This window comes from Chenopodium album, chromosome 26 (genome assembly GCF_948465745.1).
Source record: "Chenopodium album chromosome 26, dcCheAlbu1.1, whole genome shotgun sequence".
Classification (NCBI taxonomy): Eukaryota; Viridiplantae; Streptophyta; class Magnoliopsida; order Caryophyllales; family Amaranthaceae; genus Chenopodium; species Chenopodium album.
In genome coordinates, this window is record NC_137859.1 from 1,718,649 (window position 1) to 1,742,639 (window position 23,991).

The window sequence follows — 23,991 nt, forward strand, 5'->3', positions numbered from 1 at the left end:
TGCAATAAAAGTTATAAAAACTTCTCTTTGCCATATAAGAATAATTGTCTTGTCCATAACAAAAAATATATATTAATCTGTGATCATTTTTTTTTTCTTAAAATGTTTGTTGATTTTATTAAATATCTGAAATTTGTCCCCCCGAATTACAAATCCTGGCTCCGCCACTGGAGCTCATGCTTCTTTAGTACAAACCTTTCATTCCTTTCTAGAATATGGTTGTTCGTGCTTTTAGTTGGTTAGAATTTTGATTGCAATCACCATGAACTAGGACAAAATTAATAAATGGCCAAAAGGAACTTAAACATGTATTAGTAATTAATATTTCTGTAAAATAAACTTAACTAGAGGATAAAGATGCAAAGGCAACGTTGATGCTATTTTATTACAAAACAGTATCAGTAAGGATATTAATCTAAGCGTCCAAGTCAATAGTTTATAACTACGGAGTAGATACTAATGTACAATATTTGCTAGATACCCTATAAGCTGCATAATTGATCCAATGCTAAAGAGTATTTGCAATGTGCTCTGGCATAATTAGGTAGTGATTTTTCTGTGGCTTTTGCTACTGCGAAAGTCTTTGTAGTTTTATAAAATCCCTGTCATTCCAGTCTGATTCTTAGAATGGCCATGTATGTCAGAGTGATCAGCTAGCAACCTGAGGTTGGGTACTTCCCAAAACTAATCCTTTCAGTGTTGGCATCAGGCTCTCCAGAAGCTCCTTCTTGGTTGCAATCCTATCTGATGCACAGTCGTCTTCCTGATATATTAAGTAAGTCGTCTAAGTGTAAGAGACATTGCATCAATGAAGAAAAAAAGAAAGAAAAAAAACTCAGGCATATATTTTAACAAATTGGCGAACTTGTATCAACACATAAAACATTGGTACGAGGGGAACACTTTTTCATGATAGGATCAACACTAAGTTCATGTCTCAGAACACAATGCCTAAGTTCTAATCCTCATGGGGCAGAATGTTCTCAGAAAAAAAGAAAAAAATTTAGGCCACTAAAATAAATATGCCTGTTTTAGTTGATAAAATCCTGGTGGGGCCATAAGTAAGAGAGAATTCCTCAATAGCAGAAAAAATTACAAGATGATCAACCCTGAGGATCTAGATGACAAGCAAGGCAAAATTAAATAACAGAATCAGCAATCAAACTTGAATCACTCACATCATTAGTAGATGCTGACAACAATGCTAAAAGTGTCACTGTTGCAGAATGATAGTCCATTAAGATTTTGAAAGCCGAATCATCCAACTTATCCTGCGAGAAGACAAAACACACTTTTCAGTTGCACTAGCAGTCAGCCAGTCACCATAATGTGTTCTGGATAAAATGTCTCCACCCAAAGGTAAAGAAAGAGTACATGACCATATTTATGTAATTTCTTCACAGGTACGCTTTACAAACAATAAAGTCTTTGAAAGGCTATTTAAGAAAGAAAAAAAATCTTTATGAAGAAGAATTCAGAGAGCATACACTGCTTCTTGACATAGAAACATGCAGAATAACGGACATATGACCCTAACAGAACCAAAAGTGTCATAATTCCACCCCCTTTGACACCATAACAACAATTTGTACATAAAATTCTCTGAACAGTTCAAGTACGAGCAGCAAGATAACTCAGATATTTTACACCAAGACATTTCCATATAATGCAATTGTACAGAACAAGATGCATTTAAGATTTTCACAGTTTGGACAAGGATGATTTCTCTGATGTTCGAATCTCATGCCGAGTATGGCACAAGTCCTTAATGAAAATCCAGAGTTAAAACCTAGGATTTAAGATCTCACAATAGAAGCAACAATGCAACCGCGTACACATTACCTTCAACCGAGTAACAGCAGTAGACATGGCTCTTCCTGGAGCCTGCAGAGCTTTATTATGAATCTATGACAGAACGAAAACAAACTCATCAGGGAAAAAACAAACTCATCAAAGAAAAACAAACAGAATTTCCATGTTACAAAGAATACAAGATGTCAACTGCACAGTGTCAACTAACCTTCAAATAAAGCAAAGAGACGACTTTTGGTAGAAGTAAAACTGGGTCATTTTCCATGGATACCTGAGATGTGAGATCCTGGATAACATTACACAAAAACAAAATCCAGGGGGAAATATCAGTAATTGAACCATCGTCAAACATGTTCTCTAATTTACCATAGGGTTAACTCAAGCTTAAAGTAATTTAATACCTAGGTTCAATAATAACTTTAATTTAATATACATTAGGTTTTAACCATTGCAATGCCACAGGGTAGCCCCAATGCCATGGACACTTGATTTGAACTCAGCACACCCACATTTTCCCTACCCACAGTAAAAGGTGTATATTGAGCTAACCTTACCCAGCCAATATAGTTCGAATACAGACCATCACTTACATGATCAGTATGTGCTAGGCAAGAGTAGAAATCACAACTAAGGATACAAAACGCATTTTCCAAAACATCTCCAAGATATATAATATATGATGAGTTCCTATATGCTGCATTGCCTTTTACTAACTTGACCTTTTCAAAGCACATAAGCATATCCAGTAGTGCAATTGTTTATCCTGTGAAAATTATTTCCTATGAAACATAATCCACACTTACACGCACTTATATCGCATGTCAAACTATAGATCAGCAAATTTCGACAAAAAGTTATAGTCTATCTAATCATCTTCTGTCATTCATGAACACAAAACTTGACCCAAACAATAACAAGTACACCATAACATTATTCTCTCATCAGATACGTTGTGATATGAATGTAACAACAGAACTAGTGTGAGGAGGGATAGCACCCTAGGTTAGAACAGAAGAAATAACGAAAACAGGAGAGACATACCTTGCGATATGAATGCAACAGTGCCTTTTCCAATTTCTTATCAAGCTTCTTCAAAAATAATCCACTAAAGAAACAAAATCCATCTAAAATGTTAGTTATCAAAATCAATATCAAAGGACCAAAATATTGCTATGCAAAATTATCCCAGCATTTGACACAACACTTAAAACCTCTAACGCCCGGAAGCATCAGCTAAGGGTAGTAGAGCTCATAATTACCTTTCTTCCACCAATGTTGCCAATGCAGTCATGAATATATCCACTTGCTGTCACATGCAAAACTTTTTAGTATTACTTATTAAGAAAGAACTGAACAAAAATACATCTGAACTATTCTTCTGCCCAATAAAATTATGTTCCACAAGTAAGAAGTCATCAATAGCTATTAAATAGCACACGGGTCAACCAAGGCAAAAGTAAGCTTAACAACATGGCATCCTGAATAAGGCTGGACTTGGGGTCAGGCTTGCGAACCATATCAGAAGCTGGTGACAGAAAGTCGTAGTAATTTGAAATTTTTAACATATATACCATGGCTTTCAGTAAATTTTCAAGTCCTTGGGGACTAAATAACACCAAGAAAAGCTTATTTTGAAGGCTGTGACAAGATACACATCTGCAATACCTTTTGGGGCATGAAAATGGGAAGGAAATCTCCTAGGATCACCCAATGTCCTTGGGGACCAATAATCTATAAAGACCCCTACACTTCTTGAACCTAGTGAATGCCACAAAATAAAGAAAAAAGACTCCATCAAGACACCATTGGAAGATGAAGAAAAGAATTGGAGGAAAGTCACCTATATCCTAAGCTTCCAAGTAGCATTACAAGGTCGCTTCAATATTAGCCATCTTGACCCCAAATAAATGCCGGACCAAAATGGCAATTTTGGGCCCTGAAGCACCATCAAGAAGGTTATACTTCACATATCATTAAACTTAAAGAAAACTCCTTGGGTCCCGAGTCCCTATAATCTTACTCTACGAGACCTAAGTGTAATCCCAGCAGGCCAGCACCTCCATAAATAATCATCTGATTTACAACTGATTAAACTCGTAGTATTCTTGTTGCTACCCTCCTCCTAGATACCAAAAAACACTTCAATCTTACACTTAAAAGTAAGGACGCATTTTGACTCAAAAGTGTCATGGTTGAGAATCAAAGATCATTCTCTCTAGCTCCTATTGAGATACTCAATCTTCTAGGAGGAGGCAAGGAGCTCAATGTTATGATTTTATATGAAGAGGGGGGAAGGGGGGCATATTAGGTAGTCAATATAATTTACATAGTCATAAGGAAGAATGTAAGTGAGTTAGTTGGAGAATTAATACCATAAATAAGAGAAGATTAGGAAGGGAATAGCATCAGGAACATTGTTTGAGTAATTTGGCTTAGCTTAGTAAGTTAAATTGGGAGAGATTCCACTCTCAAATGTGGAATTGTCATTCACATTTGATGCAATTCCCCTTCTTATTAACAAAAATCATCTTCCTCTTCCTATGTTCTGCTACAAATGATGCTTAAGCTATTTAGATCTCAGTGTTATATGTGCCTAAAAATCAATGAAGAATTGCGATGAACTGACTTCAAATGCACATATCTCTCAATCTACAGATGATTTTAAGGTGTATCAAGTTGGAGGTGAAAGTTTATCTCATAGCTTTCCAACGATTGATCATATGCCCATTTTAGATAAGAAATGAGAAATTTAATGGCCATTTTACGAGCTGAAAGTTCTTGCTGAACTATACAGGTCTTCAAGATTGCATGCAGTAAGCAAAAATCAGCAAATGAAAAATATACAGAGTGACAGACTAACTTTAACAGAATCAATGAATTTAACCAAAGATTTAGGAGACACATATGGTTCATCAAAAAGAGAAGAGTAAAATGCATAAAGTACGTAGAGTAGTCAAGTGCAGACAGGAAGAAAATATCTTCACAGGAAATGTTTCAGACAGAAAGAAAAAGAAGCAAGAAATCAGTTTCTAAATGATGGATATATCAACCTTTCCTTCCAAAGACTCCACCAAAGCGACAGCCTTGACTGAAAGTGAACTATGCAAACTCTTTGCCTGAAATAAGACAAGAACTTGATCACATACTAAATCCCAAACTCCTTTGGTCTAAATCTATATGTGCCAAAAGTTAGTCCTACATAAACAGAAACCAGAAGCCACTTAAATACATACAATGGAAGTCCTTTCGCCAGAACTGAGAGACACAGACTCTGAATTTTGTGATTCTTCTACTGGAATTCCATTCTTCAATTTGTTGTAGACATCCTGAGTTCCAAAAGGCCATTACTTCACATGAAAAAATTAATAATTAACAAATAAATTATCACAACATTAACGATGACAGCCTTGCGACAACAGTACCAAGTTACATAAAAGCATGTCAGCAATTGAGGCTCCAGTAGTTCTAAGCAAATGTCTGTGTAATACAACCTGCAACAAAGTACCAGGGGAAAAGATAAATCACCAACACCGATGAAAAATGATAATTTACCAAGTGATATGGAAAAGAAAAGAAGTTTCTCACAAATGTTGCTTGGTCATCTTCAAACAGGTCCAATGCTTTTTCATAAAGCTGCATGTTCATATAAGACTGGACAAGAAACAAAGAGATAAGATAGGAAGAAAGAGGAAGCACAAGACATACTAAAAGCCATAGTAGCTCCTAGATTCAACATATTGGCCGCCATGCACTAGCTTAGTTATAGATAAAGTAATTGATATGCTTATTACAGCAAAATAGCAAGACACAGTCACAGTGAGTCACACAAGAAGACAAACCTCATCAAGCTTCTTTTGCAGGTTATCAAGCACGCGTTTCATTCTATCTGAATTTTCAGCTAACATTGCCCTTCTTCTTTCATTCCATGAAGTGACCAGCATAGGCCTCAACTGATTTGCCAAGGGTTTAAGAATTGTCTCACGATCATCCACATCTATAGCACAAGAAGACTATGTAAGAACCCTAGAAATTAGATGATAACAGTAAAGAGAACAAATAATTATTTCACCAACCTTGCTCTTCAAACTCAGGAACCAAAGCCAATACTTTATTGATTATCCACTCCTCTGAAGGACCACCAACACTATCCTCTTTTGATCTTTTTGACTCTGAAACATGTGAAACAGAAGTATCCTTGCCTTTTCTCTGGTTTCTCTTAGATTTTGAAGGAATAGGTTCTTGCTTATTTAGATCACTTTCAGCAGCAGAACCCCTAGGATTCCCTGAAGATTTTCCTTTCTTCTTCTTTGAACCTCTCTCCATGGCTGGTCTATTTCCGCTCTCAGTAATGACATCATTTAACTCAGATAATCTACCTGAGTCATTCCCACCCTTGCTTTCCTTGGTTGGTTGTTTCTCATCATCTATTTTGGAAGCAGAAGATATAGGAATAGTGGTTTGCATCTCTTTATCTAGCCGAGTGAAGACATCCTTTACAATAAAACATACGATTTGCAAGCATTCAATTTCATTAGTCAATTATAAGTTAATCTTGTAAGAGTGGTAGCAAATGATAAAAACATAGGAGAATATCTGTGATCCAAACACTTAACCAAGTCATTAAACATGTTCATCATATATTAAGGTCTTGGTCAGGCTAAGAGTAGAAAAGCCGATCGACTTTCGAGGATCCATATCCCATACCTTTATAAAGCCATCGCTAAGGACATAGGACTCTCCCACAATGAGTGCTCTGTTGGACTGAGACCAGGAATGACTTATATTAGGACAAGCAAACATACCATAAAATATATGAATATTTTATGGACTCAGAGATGTCACCTTAAGTGCAGACTGTACAGATGGACACAAGGACAAAATCTTATATGCATCTTGTGAGTCACATAAAGAGGGCAGCACTGTAAGTGAATCAATCCTGAAATCCATCACTGATCAGATCTACGGAAAAAGAAAAGTCCAATAGCATACAAGTGAACAAACACAGTAACCATACATTTTCTCTACTGCAAAGGTAAATTAACATATCACATACTTTTAGTAAATTAAAAGGGACTAAGGGAGCCACGACAGATAACAAAGAGAGTTGAGGGCTGAGGCCTTAAACAAGCAAGCAATCTAGTAATGTAATAGAGATTCTAACTGACACAAACATAACTGACATTCTAATGAAAACAGAGCCACCTAAGCTAAAAACACTCACCAGCTATTACGTTCAACAGCATCCTCCATAGCTGCATCTAACATCTCAATCATTGAGGGGTGAATAAACATTGTTACCAAAGGAATGCCTTCAGGATACCTGGACTATATTGAGGGCATTAAATTTCAATTAGAAAAGGGAAAATCACAATTAAGATAATTAAGAGATCAGTAAAAGGGCAGCAATTTACCTGTAAGTACTGCATGGGCTGGGGTATTCCTAATTTTTGAAGAGAGTCGTAGCTTATGAAGGAATTCTGCCATAGAATATAAAGGCAAACATGAGAATTCACCCCATGGAATAAACTAACACTCCTTCATTATGTCTTTGAGAGAAAGTCCTTTAAATAAAATCTATCTAGCTTATTCCTATTAAGATATGGACACCGCAATGAATCTATGTAGCAAATTACTATATACGACACATGGACACATGGTACGCTAGTAGTCCAGTAAACTTGATGATTTGTTTAAAAAACTAGGCAGTGAGTTATGTTCCTGCATCGAAAGGTATTGTGTCCAATGTAACACTAGGTTCAACTGATAAGCAAGTAATTAGCATTTGTATGGAAAATTCCTACAGAGTAAATTAATTTCAGGTATAGCTTGCACACATAATGTCCCAATATAAATATATAATGCATTGTAAAATAAAAACTGATGTTACTCAAATTAGGTTATAAATATCATCTATGTTCTATATACAGAGAGGAGGTGGATATAGGCTTGTAGCACAACAATTCAGGTAAGCTTCAAACCTGTGAAAGGAACGAATCCACAAATTCCTTCTGAGCTGAAGCAAAGACCTGGTAAAACCATAAGTCAATCCACGTGTAACTTTTAATCATCTATCTAAAAGAGAGGTAAAAAACACACACAAAAAAGAGAGCCCTACAGCAGGTGTCCAATGAACTCCAGCACGAAGAGAACCAAGGATTTCCACTTCCTTCAGCAACCCATTGAACAATGTCTGGAAAAATGAGTTGTCCACAGCCACACCAGTAGCACCATCCATTCCCTGTAGTAACTGTTGCAAAGAGCTCCACAAGGCTGACAAGTTCATTGGAACTGTTATACCCCTTGCAGCACCGCGAACCATTGCATTTACACGTGCAACATAAGCAGGGGTATACAGTTGCCCGCCTTCAAGTCTACCTTTAATCTACATACCACACATGGATGTAAAGCAACAGAAACCCACATTAATATTTTAGCTCAGCAAAATTCAAAGAGGGGGGATTTTCTTTTGATCATCATCTTTCAAGAAAGCATCATACCAAAGTCCCAAGCCGTGACTCCAACATTGATGATATCAGCTCAGAACCCACTTGTAATTGTGCAGCAAGCTCAGCCACAGCAATCTGACTGCATTCCTGAAGTCTTTCATTAATTTCTTCAGCCATAGTATCCCAATAAGATTTCGAAATAATTTCTCCTTGAATTAACATAAGATCAGGATCATCAGACACTACAAGTTGAGCCTGTTTCTCAACATGATATAAATCAACACCAATACTATCGGTAAGATCAATCAAAGAAACACGCCCTAGCCTCTTTACTTCAGAACATATTTCCAAGCGTAATTGTTCCTGTTGCATAAGAATTATAATATAATTTCGTGAAATCAAGTCCACTATCAAAACACAAATCATACTTACAACATACTATTTAAAAACCACCCAAAAGTTGCAAAACTATAATATGCCCAATGCTGTCAAATTTCAAGTTCACATCCAAAAGTACACTTTTCTTAAGATTTTTAATCGTAATGATTAGAATCTAATTGACTTATTCAAGGTCTAAGACACTTTATATTCATTGTAAAGTAGGAGATGATCATTGCATACTTAACTAATTAAGGATCAACAAGAAAATCCTCTCATTTACGCGGCGGCACAAGCAAGACGAATGGGCAAAGTGTTGATGTTGAATTAAATTACAAAACTTATAAGCATGCAAAAACATTCAACAAACATAACTTAAGAATTAAATAGCAGGTATGCTGTAATTCTATTCAATTGCCACAACAAAAACTCATCAAATTGATTTAATAAATCAAATTAACAAACAATCGAATTCAAATTTAATTGCAAAAACCCTAAACCTCTGAAATCGATCACATAAACAAAAATTGAGTCCAAATTGAGATAATTGAACAAACATAAAATTCAATCAATCGATCAAATGTGAAATTGTTAAAAGAGAGATTGAAAGAGAGAAATTACAGGAGTGATGTATTCTTTGCCGGAAACAGTGTGGAGGAGATCAAAATCGATGATTTGAAGGTCGTGAAGTATCTGAACCAATTCGACGACATTTCTATCAGATAATCGAATACTTGATTTAGCTTGTTGAGCGAATTCGAACTGTTTCTGCAATTCCAGCAATTCTTCATCCATGGTTTGTAGGAGAGAGAAAGATTGAGAAAGAAGTTTCTTCTGTTCTTCAATTTACCTCTAATTAAAGTTATTATGGAGTACCTGTGTTAAGGATTTGATTAAAACGAAAAAATAAAATAAAGTTTATGTAGTATGTGAAAGACTAGCTTTGGGATGGATTGATTATTTTACTACGAGACATCAAAAATTAATACGAATATTCGTATGGTCAAATGAAAAACTTGTTATATGGTCGCTTTTTGCACTAGTTTTATGTTTCATAGACTTTTCATTACTCGTGTTTAATATGAGTGTGTAAAACTTTGCTAATATGTATAGTGTATAGAGTTTAAAAGTCAACAACAATCATCAGGACTTGGAATGTAAGGATTTGTTTATAAAGGCTCTGTTCTTTTGAGCTTCTAAGCATAATAGAGTAGATTTCAGTAGAGAAGAGCAGGTGTTAACAGTGACCACAGCAGACCAAAAGAACAGGGCCGAACTCTCTTGATTGTTGTTTTGTTCTTGTCTAGTATTGCTATCTTGTTCTCGTCATTGTTTCTTCTCCTCCTAGTAATACTAAATTACAAGAGAAAGGACACAAAAATGATAAAAGTACGGTATTGATTATATATATCATTATATCCACACTCAAAGTGGAGATTAGCAAAATTACATAAGGCCTCAGGAATTTGTACAGAAGTTAGGAACACTTGGACAAAAAAGCTCTTATTTTTTCCCTCCCTATAATCCGTCACCACTTAGTACTTACCACCGTGGTGATCTTGATTAATAATATATATAAACAGCTGAAAAAATGATGCAGAAAAATGTGGCATAAATTTACAAATGATCATCGAGCTTGGAAGAATTTACATCGGATAGTGAAGCTGCATCAGTAAACTTGAGGCTTTGGAGCTGCTATGCCTTGAGGTAAATACAACATACAGCTTTAGAGACTTTAAATTGCATACATCTTTTTGAACTTTTCTGCATTTAAAATCTCTGTATCTGACATTGCTGAGACAGACCAAGACCTTGACCGGCTTTCTAGAGAGGATTTCCGAAGGCTCTTTGCCTCCATTCGATGTTGAATCACCCAATAACACATGGTACCCAAAGTAGTCACCATGATTGTTGTTCCTATGATTGTCACCCCAATGGCGAGCCACCTCTCTTTAGTTCCTACTACAATAAAAGACAGCGCCAAGAATGACACAGAGATGAGGACGCATGCCAACCACATGAGTTTGTTAATGATTGCCATCATTTGTTTCTTCGCCTTGCTCTCTATAACTACTACAGAGGTTTGAACCACGACAACAGCAAGGGAGATGAAAAGGGCAATCGAGTCAAAAACAAAGAAGATTATAAATGCTACATTTGGTGCAATGTTTGCTTCTCCAAGAGAGCTTCCCGGAGGTATATTAGTCGGGTCATCAACATATTGGCCTGGAACAGTAAATATGGCTGCAAAAGCAACGGTTGCTATAAGCACAGCAACCACGGTGGTGGAGTTGATGGCATTATTGAGGCCCTCAGCGTGCATCTTGTTGATCCGTTTTGCAATTCCTTGGACACGACGTCTTGTTTGTCGAGTGTGCTCTAACTGGTGATGGACTTCATGTTTTATGTCACTCACGGTTTGCTTGAGTTCATGGGCATTTTTACTGATTGCTTGAGGCTTAAGTACTTTGGCACTCTGAACCCCATGCACCCGGAGGGTTTCTGAAATCTGTGGGTGCGACATTTTCTCAGCCGTGTCAAGGGCAGTTTCACCCGCCCTGTTGACAACTGTGGTGTCTGTTTCACTTTCAGCTAATAATCTAGTTACAATCTGTGACATGGAAAGAACATTTCAGTTTCACTTCACAGTAGATGGAACCAAAGCAGTTCCATTCAGCATCTTTACAATCTACTCAATGGATTACACACACAAAAAAAAAAACTTGTTCCAAAAGAAGTATCATCAGATGCTGTTATAAAAGAGCACTGGATCTGTATCAACAGGCTATACATCACACAATACAAGGGAGGCAATGAAGTAGGATCAAAACAGCTAAATTTCCCAAGATCAATTCCCAGACCCCCCTCATGATTGCTGTTCTATTTTCCTTACCAGACAACGCAATTCAGCACACAAAAATAAAAATGCTAGTAATCTACATTATAATGTGACTCGTGATATTTAGAAAAGCCGTAAAGGGTCTAAGGCCAAGGGGCTATGAGTGTATGAGCTATGTCAGCTATCATCATCTAGTTCTTGAATTCTTTATCAAAGTTCAAAAGTCATGCACATTGCTACCTTGGTGACTATCCTAACTGTAAGTTTCATACTTTCATTTACCAAAACGATCATCAAATTCTATAAACAACTCAAAACTGCAATGTCCACTGTGAATCATTCCAGCCATAGACATGCATATAACTAAGTAGGGGCTAAAAAATGAAATAAACCCACCTGACACCTGCCTTTTCTTGTAGCTATATGCAATGCTGTATTGCCCTTACTGTCAGTCATATTGATCAAAGAAGGACCAGACTTAATCAGCTCCTCCACAACCTCAAGATTCTGACCCTTCACCGCCATGTGAAGTGCTGTTTGTCCCTTCTTATCGGTCCTTGTTGTAATCACAGGCTCCTTCTCCAAGAGAGCCTTCACTACAGCCACATGTCCATTCCTTGCAGCAGCGTGCAAAGCCGTCTTACCATTACTCCGACCAATGGTTGCCAAGCCACTTCCTGACTCCAACAGAAAATTCACCACCTCGATATGCCCTTGTGTAGCAGCAGTCTGCAAAGCCGTGGTGTTGGATGTATCATAGGTCATGGACAGATCAGGGTGTGTCTCCATTAGCAATTTGAGTGTCACTGCCACAATTTAATCACAGACAATGTCAAAACTGATGTTTTCCAACTACTAAACAAAACCTGCAAGTTCTACACTTCTACTACTACTACAACAACAACAACAACAAAGCCTTAGTCCTAAAATGATTTGGGGTCGGCTAACATTTCTACTGATCTTGCAAAGTTCTACACTTGTATTGATCTTGCAAAATGATTTAAAAAACATACCCAAATCCCCTTGCTTCGCCGCGACATGAAATGCATCATATCCATTCTTAGCCTTGATGCTAGCAGCAACAGGATCATAATACTTGATCAACTCTTTAACAACATCAATCTGCCCATATTCTGCAGCAGAATATAGTGCTGTTTCACCTGCCTGATTCTGTTTTATCAGCAATTCCTTCAATTCATCCTCTCCAATTCCACTCAATATATCCAAAACATCATCTAAATTGCCAGCTCTTGCAGCAGCATGAAGCTTTGTATCATCCCTTTTCCCAGTTAACTGTTTTGTCATCTTTTTCTGGGGTGGGCTTCCTGCCTCCATTTTTCAATCAATTTTTCCCAGAAAATACCAATTTATTTTCACAAATTCATGCTAAAAAAACCCAGATCAATAAACCCTTCAGAATTTATTCAATCATTCTCCCAATATCAAATTCTGGGTATTGTAATATTTACCTGTAAAAGAATATTTAAAAACAAAAAATCAAACTTGAGAATTATTGTATTGCATTTTAGCATTTATGATGAAGGCAATTCCTTAATAACCACGGATGCATTAAAAAGCCTATGAAATCCAGTATATATTAAATTCAATTATTGGTTCATTAAAGTTTGAAAGTGGGTTATAATTAATTAAATCAAATCAAATTATGCAAAAAAAAGCAGAAAATAAAAGAGAGAGAGAATCACCTGAACACGAAGAAAAACAGCTACTTTTGCTCTCCTCCATTAAAACAACATACCCTTTTATACTATATATAAAAATTTTAATATATAGTTTTAAGGGGATGAATTTACAACACTAAGAAAGGAAGAAGACAATCAATCAAAAATGTTGTGGCACATGTTAAGCAACTTTTTATTAACTTTTGGGTAAAAATCCAGAATTTTAGAAGAGAACCTAAAATAAAATTAATAAAGATTGATTCTTTATATTCTTTATGTAAAGCTTAGATTGCAAATGCAAATTAAAATGGGAGAGAGAAAAGAGGAGAGAGAATAGGAGCAAAATGCTAAAAGAGGCAGTGTGGGTGTCTGGAGTGGTGGTGGCCAATTTGTTGGGTCTCAACACTTAACCACGCGCTGTATTTTGACATTCCTATGATCAACATATTCGTTTAGTTTTCACCACCCACATAATAAAACAAAAATATCATATCGGCTTATGTAAAACTTGTAAAAAAAAAAAAAAAATCACACGTTAATCGGTATATGGTGAACATGTGTTATACTCTGATAGAAATGACGAGTAACAGGCAATTGAACCGGGTTTAATATCGTTAGATGAGTTAACTTCATATATTTCAATACAATTAGACAAGTTGACTTTTTATGCGAGTATTGTATGGAAAATTGAGCTTTAAATTTGATGTATTTCAATTGTCTTATATGTAAATAAAATTGATGATGTAAAGTGAATTATTTAAGGAAAATAACACTAAGGGTCTGTTCTGATTTACTGAATTGAGCTGAATTGAACTGAACTGGACTAAACTTAGGGCTTGTTCATATTTACTTAGGGCCTGTTCTCTTACGTTGAAATTCAGTTCAGTTCAGTTCAGTTCAGTTCAGTTCAGTTCAGTTCAGCTCAATTCAGTTCAGTTCTGTTCAGCTCCTAATTTCCTTCTCTTATAAAATATTCAGTTCAGTTCAGTTCAATTCAGTTCAGCTCAGTTCAGTTCAGCTGAGTTCAGTCAATGAGAACAGGCCTTCATTTCAGTTCAGTTCAACTCTAATCAGTTCAGTTCAGTTCCTAATTTCCCTCTCTCATAAAATATTCATTTCAGCTCAGTTCAGCTCCAATCAGTTCAGTTCAGTTCAGTTCAGTTCCAATCAGTTCAGTTCAGTTCAGTTCCAATCAGTTCAGTTCAGCTCAGTTCAGTAAATGTGAACTGGCCCTTAATAGAGCTGAAATGAATTGTTTATGAAAAAAAGAAAAATTAAGGGTTGAACTGAGCTGAATTGAACTGATCTGATTGGAGTTGAACTGAATTGAACTGAAATTTAGCTGAAAAGAACAAGCCTTAAGATATATGGTCATTTTATTACTAATATGGAGTACAAAATTTCATTCATAATCTAGCTAGAATTATAATTGACATGTCAATTCTATTATAGAGCCCAAATAGAAGTGTTGAACACAACATAAAAACAACTTTGAAGGCAAGTGACAATCCATTTGTGTAGCACAAAACAACTTTGAAGGCAAGAGTGACTTTTCAATTTGTGTCAAATAGAACATTCCACTATCATTCTTACTACATCATCAGAACAATTTATTGACGCCAATTTGTATTACAATAGTTTATAACAAAAATTGTTTACCTACAAACACCTCTTTTCTAACATGTTAATGTACTACTATTCTCTTTACTAGTCCCCTTTTTCTTTAGCTTGGTCCCCAATATGGCATTATATGAGTTGATACAATTCCTGAACATAATAAATTGGATAAACACAACGTTTTACTTATCGTGTTGGATAAATAAGACGACAAATTGACAAGTTCTTTTGAAAAAAGATATAAATTAAAGTAGTTTCAACTCAATAATTAATCTATAAACTTAGACGAGTTGATTCTTTGTGGGAGAATTAGTTGCACCCAATAGGCGAAAAAAGCTAAGGCTTCAAATTTCTTAATTTTTGATAGAGTGTTTAGAGAAAAATAGCATTAGACTTTATTGACTTATTTTTCAAGTCATAAATACATTTCACAATCTCTTTTTAAAAGAGTACGCGTCAAATGTTTTTCAACAAATAGTGAATGTACATTAATTATATGTGAATAATATATGTCTCAAAACAAGAATAAAAGGGTATAGTGAGTTGAAAAGGTTTGACATCTTATTATTTGCACTGGGATTTAATTTGTGAGATAATATAGTGTTTATTTCCTCTTCAACCAATCAATTAAATGACAATGAAGTTTTTCTTAATCCTTAAATTATATCCTGGGGATGAATTAATATAATTAATGTCTTTCTTTATTTAATACGGAGTAACTTAATTTATGTATACCAAATGGTTAGATTTTAACCCCAATAAATTTCAATATTTTCTACAATAACCAATATATGTGAAGATTATATAAAATATTGATAATATTGCATTTTTTTTTTTATTAAGGCCTCATTTTATTTTAAAATTAGAACATGACCGCTAAAATACTTAAGACGACCCTATATAGATTAATTGAAATAAATCAACAGACAAATTATGAGAAACCACAGGCATATACTATACATATGAATAAATGGTACGAGTACTAATTAATCTAATACGGAGTACAAATTATAGGTCATTTGATAATATCGAAAGGAATCCAAACTATAAAAACTAACCTGATGACTACCTACCTTCACCATTATCTAAGCTTTAAAATACTTATTAATTTTTATAAAATCAATAAAACCATTTTATTTTTTTTGTTTTAATTATTTAATTGAAAAAAACAAAGTAGATTAATAATTTAATTTGTTTGCAATGGGTGAATAATGTCATGTGAAACGATGCAACATGATTGAGAGTATGGACCTTAATTTATAATAGTAACCTCAATCCGATCCACATCATAATTGATTCTGAATTAGACAATATTTTCATCAATTATTATTATGTTCCTTGTATTATAATTTGGACATAGTCATTTAGGAGTATATACAATTATACACTATGATTACGGAGTATATATTAATGTAATGCAATTTGAATCTTCGTCTTTTATTGCTAGTGGGTTGCTCGTGCACTTTTAATTAAAGGAATTAATATCCTTGATCCTTCCTTTGATTGCGGTGCTATGGCATCTAATCATCTACAAGTACTAACTAACATATATATTCTATGACATCTTGAATATAAACTGTAATGTCAATGCGCATATCAATCGTCTATTTCATTATGATGTTAACTTGTTAAGGACAATATTTAAGTTTATATAATCAAGCAAGTTAGATAGGTGGAGTTGGTAGAAAACTCACTTTGTGATTTAAAGGTCACTAATTTAAGCCCCGCCAAAATAATTTACTCATAACAAGATTACATACTCCGAATATGATTTTTACGCGTTTTGCTTTGTCATTGAACCACATGAAAGTATGCATTTACAACATTTTTAAAAAGATGCAGCAACTTCAATAGATACAACAAAATAAAAATTGCAATTTAGTATTTCCACCACACGTGCATTATTACAAATTATTCCCAGACACTCAAAAAAAAAAAAAAAAAAAAAAAAAAAAAAAAAAAAAAACTGAGTCAGCATAGCACTCCCCAAGAAGGATTCAGCGTTACAGCCACAGGCAAACCTTATCATAAAATAGTGGGCTGTCTATTTTCATTCAACCAAAAATAGACATTTTCATAATTGATTAACATAAAAAAATAAATAAAAAAAAAAAAGAGGACCATTTATATTGTATTTTAATGAGTCTGCTTTTGGAGTATATTAAAACAATAATAAAGTTGCATCATTTAGTTGTTGTTGACTATTGACTCTGGAGTATTGACTTTGAACCATAGAAAATGACCTTACTACAGTACTGTAATTTGGATGCCAAGCTTTTTTTGTGAGGACAAGTAAAGCTAAGGTTTATCTAGTTAATTACGAGTAACTTATATGATGATTGATAATATACGAGTAATTATCAAAGGATTAGGTAAGTTAGGGGCCATCCATTTGAAAGCAATGAAGTTAAAATAGCTAATTTAACTAAAAGGTATGAGTTTGTGGTACATATCTTTTATTAAAAGAAATCATTATGTGAAATCTTGTTTTTAATTGGCTAGAATTTTGTCAAAGTGAAGAGGTTATATGTCAATTAAAATGTTATAAGTAGTAGTTTGACAAAAAAAACTCACTTTATTCCACTAGTTATGTCATAAAACCAAGAGTTTTTTTTTTTTTTAAATAAAAAAGAGGAAATTTATTTAATATATAGAGGATAGTTAAGGGTATTATTGTAATATTTAAATACGGCATTATTTTAATAATATATACACGATCAAGGCATCCAAAGAGAGTAAGGCGTATAATTATTTCATAATAGGAATCATATTTATAGTCATGTAGGCATTTTCACGTTGTATTACTTCTGTCTTTTTGGGATGGAAACATTGAGTGTTAGAGATAATATCGGAAAATATATGTGTGATATATTTTCCGTATTGATCTTATTAGGAGAATAATATATTTAGGTTTATTATATGTTAAGATATTATTTAAGTATATCTTTTAGGAAGATTGTTTCCTATCTTATATTCTTAGGTTTTGTATAAATACTCTACCTATTGATGAATAATAATGAAGCCATTCTATTCACTCTTCTCTATTAATTTGTCATTGAGTAATTGGAGATATTTTTGCTAACTAAGGTTGCAAGCAAATTAGAGATATGACATTGAATCTGAAGCAAGTTTGAGATTTGACATTGAAGGAAGAGCCGTAAAAAATATCTAATCACATGAAAGAATAGAAAAAAAAAAAAAAGAAAAAGTCAAGGTACTGAAGGCGTGCTAATAAAAGTCTTCATGCTTTGTCAATTAGTGTTTGAATCCCGTTATATCACTTATGTCTACTGGGACTACTGCCATGCTCAATTGCTCTTAAGCAAAAATTCTTTGATCATTTCGCATAAATTATTCATCAATTTTAATGTGAGGTACGAAATATGTTATAAATTTGTTTCCCTTATGTTTAGATTAATAAACGTAATATTCAATTGAGTAAATTTTAGGAGAAAACACATCAATTTCTTCATTTATCTATTATTCTTTGTATTAATAAATTACTCGTAGTTTATTAGGGGTAACTTGACCTTCTTATGCTAATTTGTCCCTAAAATATGTACAAATATTAGAGATGTCAAAAACTCAAAAAGCCATTGATAACTTTCTCATCCTTAATCCTTAATGGCAACAAATAAGACAAGTTGCGACTACCTAAACCATGCACACATTATTTTACTACTTTAAAAAAGTCTAACATTTGTAAGAGTTGTAAAACATCGAGTTAGGTTTTTTGCTATTTTTATGTTAATTTGCCTCTTTTGGCTAATAGTTTTTCTTTATTTTTTTGCTAGGCTTATCATTCATGTGGTTGCGGATACAGAGTACTATGCGATGGACAATGTTTTTTTTTTTAAAAAAAAAAAATAGCCTCTGACCATTCTCATTTTATGCAAATATCACAAATATTGGCAGTTTACCAAAGTTAACAAACCTTATCCTGTTCTCTCTTACTAGTATATGAATATGACGGCTATATGTAGAAATCAGCAACATTTCCAAGTTCCAGGACAAAAAAAAACAACTGCCATGTTTGACAATTAGGAAATGAGAGATTTGGTTGCTCATATACAGTGGCGGATCCAGGAATCCGAACTAGGGTTAGCAGTAGACAATAATAAAAAGAAAAAGCATAACATTGTTGTAACGTAACATAATATAATCAACCAAACATGGATATAATGCGTTGTGTAGTCATATAATAATTAACAATCAAATTCAAACATCTATATTGACAAGGTTTTTTTTTTAACAAATAATTTAATTATATTGTAGATATCGATTATACTATTATAAACTTTCCACCTATGTATTTTTTATTTTTGTCAAAGTTAGTTGCATATGAAATTATACTGAAATCTTGGGTACAAATATTTCCTTGTGCACATATGCTAACGTAAAACTTTGACTGAAAATAACTTTAATAATTAAACTTATAACAATTGAATATTAATAAATTTGACGGTTCCAACAAGTACCCACATGACTATATTTATTGTTATGTATAAATCACAAATATTAGCTAAGGTGAATTAGATGAATTGTGCAAAAGTCAAAACGTTTCATTTTTTTAAACACGAATGGAATATGATTTTTTAAATATATTTCAGTGTAAATTTTCATACTATTATAAACAAGATTTAATAATGGCCAAATAAATGCAATAAATATTATGTAATGAAAATGAGAAGAATGTCATAAAATTTAACGGAGAGATTATTTCATATTAATAAGGATCCTTGTGCTAATTAAATAGGAGGAAAGTGGAAAATCATTTGAGTTAAAAGCAAAAATTAAAAAAAAAAATGATACTATGGGTTCTCGAACCCTGAACTTTAGGAATAAACACACTTCACCCATCCAACTCCCCTACCACTGAAGCAATGCTGAAGGTGTTTACTATGAATACAGGTTATAATATTTATATATATAAAAGACGCTTTTTTCAGCAAAAACTTCTTTTTCTTTTTTTTTTTTTTTTTTTTTTTTTTTTTTTTTTTTTGTGGGGGTAGCACGTGCCCCCCCGGGCGTCAATGTGGATCCGCCAGTGCTCATATATATACATAATCAGTTATTGGAAACGTCATCAAATCTTAAACATTACCATGCTAGTAATACAAACAATTTAGTTAGGTCGAAGATAAACCTTCGCCACATAAATAAAGTCTTCAAATCAATGCCTAGAATAAAGCTCACATGAGCTTTACAAAAACTACATGAATGTGAGGGTATCACTGGTGTTCTACAGGGATCGATTCACACAGTTTTGTTTAGCATCCTCCATCAACCTGTAGAGAGCTAATCCACCATGATGACAACCAGGCATCTTCCACGCCACGGTTTCCAATTCATCCTGTCAATTGACTATATAATTCAGTATTCCATACTTGCATTGAACTACACTAATGGCAGCTTACATTACAAAAAAAAAAGCATTCAAGACAGTTAAATGCGTGAGGTAGTTGCTATGTCTGTAGTCTGTACAAAGTTATGAACAATCAAAACTAAACAGTTCAGAGCCACAAAAATAATCACTCGAGTAAAAATCAAATGGACATGATTATGATACAAATAAATATGAATTAATAACCTTTGAAACTGCACAAAGTTGAGTGGACTCGAAGCCATCTTGAGCTGAACCATACAACTTCTCAATTTCTTTTGACTGAAGTGAGCAATTCATAAAAAAGAAAGCAGTAGGCCGCACATTCAGTTCCCTTCTTGATATACCAATGAAAACTGGGTTGGACTGCATAAGAAAATAAGGAAATACCATCAAGATTAAGACTAAAGAGGAGCTCTTAACCATGAATGACACCCGTACACGTATTATGCTTAGTTCTAGAGCAAATGACCAAAAAAAAAAAAAACCTTGTCTGCAGGGTAAATCCAATGTGCAAATAGAACTATGACAGTGCAAATGCAAATATAACCATTATGATAATGTTGACATCAGTTGGCAAATGAAATGATAAATCAGCTTAATACCTGACAAAGCTCTCACAAAAGTATATATCCATTGCCTTAAAAGCTTATTGTCAGGTTCAAGGAGTTTGTGAGTGAGGATCAGATGTATATAAGCTTCACAACTTAACAGCAGAGAAGCTGCCCAAGACACCAAAACAATCACAAGAGACTCCAACAACGTACAACCAAAACAGCAGAGAAGAACCTCAACTCACCAAAGATATGGCTGGCACCCCAGTTTCTTCTACTACTTCACGAACAATACTATCAAACATCTCGAAAGAAGCTCTTCTACACAAGGATTCAGGATCCAAATTGTCATGAGATATAATTCCAACCTCTTCAGGCTGTAAAAAATGAATGAGAAAAAATCTATAAAATAAATAAATAGAACAGATCAATAGTTACAAGATGATAAGATGACAACTTGGTGATTAATGCAAATTCGTAGCAGGATCATTATCCAAAACATCAACTTTACAAAACTAGGCCACAGAGCACCTTTATGATAAACTCCTTAAAAGCCATATTACATAATAGGTCAGAGAAGATGAGGGCAACAACCATTTCATAGAAATTGTAGGAATTCAACAGTCAACCAGTAGCTGCACCCTGCACATGCTCAAGTGCGTATTTGTGTGATAGAGCATGTGCAAAAGTATCTTTCTATTTGTGGGTGGGAGACTGGGGGGGAGGGGAGTGAGAAGCAACTCAATGAAAAAAAAAAGCATATGTTGCAGTAAGCATAAGATTTAAATCTGAAGAATCTCTGATAAGTTTAATTACCTCTGGATGACCACCAGGGAAAACAAAATGACCGGGAAATTCCCCCACATTATTACTTCGTTTCAGCACAAGAATCTTCCCATCAGAAGTCTCTACAATTCCACCATTACCAAGTGGATTTGAAGTGTGTTGACATCGTACAGTTTCATCTATAAAAAGTAATATGTCAATAGTAAGATAATATTCACCTGAAATATGGCCTTTTTTTTGTTATAATGATACAGCAAACTGTAAATTTACAGTAATCAATTCAGCAATAAGGAAAAAGACGTTGAAATATTGGAAGAAGGCATTTATAATAATTGGAAGTCACAAGTTCAACTCAATCATCACCAGGACGATCTTCAACTCTTGCATGTTACAACAACACTACAAGTAAACAAACATAAGAACATCTTTTTTCATCAATTCTTTCAATTAGAACAACAAACACCAGCTATATCAAACATACAGTAAGTCAGTTATTGCTTGTAGAAATAGTTTTCCTATTCAACTAATATACTTTGTCCAGAAATTTCCAAGTGACATTTGAAAACATCTAAGGAAGCATAATATCTGCACAGGATATGGTGTTTTACAAGAGTCTTGTTACAATTTAATATTACACAGATCTGTAGCAGTGAAATTGCATTCGCTTATGAAACAAAATGCATTAAGGAATTAAAGATTGATAAGCTACCTACCTTCTGATTGAACTAGAAACTTTTCCCATAATGGATTTAGATTTGTTCCCATGAAGGTCCTAAATAAATGTAAGCAACAAATCTCATTAGTCAAACAATAAACTGTTAGAGGAAAACTTTCACATACAAAGCTGCAGATGGGCACACCACAACAAACTAATCGAGGGAGGGGGGCAGTAACTGTAGGGCAGGGTTTGGAGACAACATTGCCAACAATGATGCAAATTCAAAGAGCCAGACATAAGGAGAAACCACACAGTAAATTGCTCAAGTAAAAAATTATAATGAACAAGTAACACATACGAAGTAGGAGAAAGCCAACAGCCTTAAATCTCGAATAGTGCTTAAGAGCCACAATTAGATGATATTTCAGTTCTGCTTAACAGTTGACTACATAACTATCGTCCAATGATATATAGAGTAGACTAATATGTAGGTAAAAGATCATTCGCACACTGCAGTCTTATACACATAATCTCTCATGAAAATCATGATGAAATCTTATACCCCATCACAGGGAGGATTCTTTCTAAGGACCACTAGAGTGACTGACAAATTTAAACACGAGATATAGAATAACGAGCATGTCTAATCCTATTTGCAAGCATATGCAGTGACAAGTTCAACACATAATTGACATTCATGACATCCAAACTTCAGAAGTAAAAGTCATGAGAAAGAAAGATATAGACCTGTAATCTGTCAAACCAAGGTGCAAGTTCAAGTAACAATCGCTCTTACAATCAACACCACCAGTACTATGAAAGGCATGCCCACCATACTGTACAATCAGTTCCGTAAAGTTACTAGAAAATTCGCGCATTTGACAACCATTTATGCACCACAAAAAGGAAAAAACCCCAAGAAGACAAAGAAAAAACCCCAAGAAAAAACCATTTCGATGAACATCATAGCTACGAACGAATCGTTGTTCCTACTCTAAAACGAAATATATGCCATTCCAAGAGTGAACATACTCTGAACTTCTTCCCATTATACAATGATGGATTTTGTTGAGCTCTTTGATCCCATATCTACCAAAATACAACAAACAGAATAATATCTCAGATCACACAATACAATTATATACAAAGTGATCAACATTGTGAATTGTACGAGCTTAAATCTAGTTCAAAATAACGATAAATCAAGTAAATAATAGGACGAATAACCTGATCAATCGATTTTTCAAGGTCGAAATCTGGGTGCGGGACTCGATCATACGATTTGTCAAAAATTACTGATACCTTCATTCATCCAACCAAAACAAAATCAATTGAATTGAGTTAATTATTGCACAATGCTATAACTAGTACTAAGTAATTGAGGAATAATCCAAGATTAATTAGGGTTTGTTCATCTAAATTGAATAAAGAGGAGAGAGAAAAGGGGAATATACCTGAGAAGGAAGGAGACCTGATGGGCAGGAAAGCATGAGCTTGTATGGAAGACGAGAAGTGACGTCATAGTTGCCAATTTCCGCCATTGCTGTAAATTGAGAGAGGAGAGAGAAACAGGGAAATCCGGGCAGAGAAAGGGTGGGAAAAGTGTGGGAAATGGCTCATTTAATGTCACGTGATAAGCACGTGCTTGGACGACGCCGAAGTAAAAAAGTCAATTCGGTAAAGATAGTTTCTTACAACATTATTCTCTGTAAGATAGTTTCTTAGAGTAACATTTTGGTTTGGAATGGAGTAATAGTTTGCGATCACCATGGAGCTATTGTTCGTGCTGCCTGCCAGCAACTTGAACAAGCGTTGGAGGTGGTGAGTGCTGTGGAGGCG

General features: G+C 34.4%; 3 protein-coding genes across 3 annotated transcripts; all 3 read right to left on the reverse strand.

The window, feature by feature from the left end:
* Positions 1–311: 311 nt before the first annotated feature.
* Positions 312–9,593, reverse strand: LOC145616627 (E3 UFM1-protein ligase 1 homolog). The gene is made up of 20 exons (XM_081671384.1): positions 9,258–9,593; positions 8,310–8,621; positions 7,928–8,194; positions 7,791–7,838; positions 7,224–7,289; positions 7,034–7,137; positions 6,655–6,748; positions 6,517–6,573; positions 5,886–6,303; positions 5,652–5,806; positions 5,398–5,463; positions 5,235–5,303; positions 5,046–5,138; positions 4,863–4,928; positions 3,072–3,118; positions 2,854–2,917; positions 2,021–2,098; positions 1,843–1,905; positions 1,179–1,271; positions 312–763 (listed from the first exon to the last, which is right to left on the reverse strand). The coding sequence occupies exons 1-20, from the start codon at positions 9,429–9,431 to the stop codon at positions 650–652; spliced, it is 2,448 nt and encodes an 815-aa protein (XP_081527510.1). The 5' UTR covers positions 9,432–9,593; the 3' UTR covers positions 312–649.
* Positions 9,594–10,017: 424 nt separating this feature from the next.
* LOC145617811 (ankyrin repeat-containing protein At5g02620-like) lies at positions 10,018–13,519 on the reverse strand. The gene is made up of 4 exons (XM_081672563.1): positions 13,179–13,519; positions 12,489–12,944; positions 11,872–12,281; positions 10,018–11,247 (listed from the first exon to the last, which is right to left on the reverse strand). Exons 2-4 carry the CDS (start codon positions 12,808–12,810, stop codon positions 10,372–10,374), a joined length of 1,608 nt encoding a protein of 535 aa, XP_081528689.1. The 5' UTR covers positions 12,811–12,944; positions 13,179–13,519; the 3' UTR covers positions 10,018–10,371.
* Positions 13,520–19,727: 6,208 nt separating this feature from the next.
* On the reverse strand, positions 19,728–23,729 carry LOC145617984 (nudix hydrolase 9-like). Its single transcript, XM_081672758.1, has 9 exons — positions 23,607–23,729; positions 23,380–23,454; positions 23,185–23,241; positions 22,900–22,988; positions 22,208–22,266; positions 21,525–21,673; positions 20,954–21,085; positions 20,362–20,520; positions 19,728–20,124 (listed from the first exon to the last, which is right to left on the reverse strand). The coding sequence occupies exons 1-9, from the start codon at positions 23,691–23,693 to the stop codon at positions 20,014–20,016; spliced, it is 918 nt and encodes a 305-aa protein (XP_081528884.1). The 5' UTR covers positions 23,694–23,729; the 3' UTR covers positions 19,728–20,013.
* Positions 23,730–23,991: the final 262 nt, after the last annotated feature.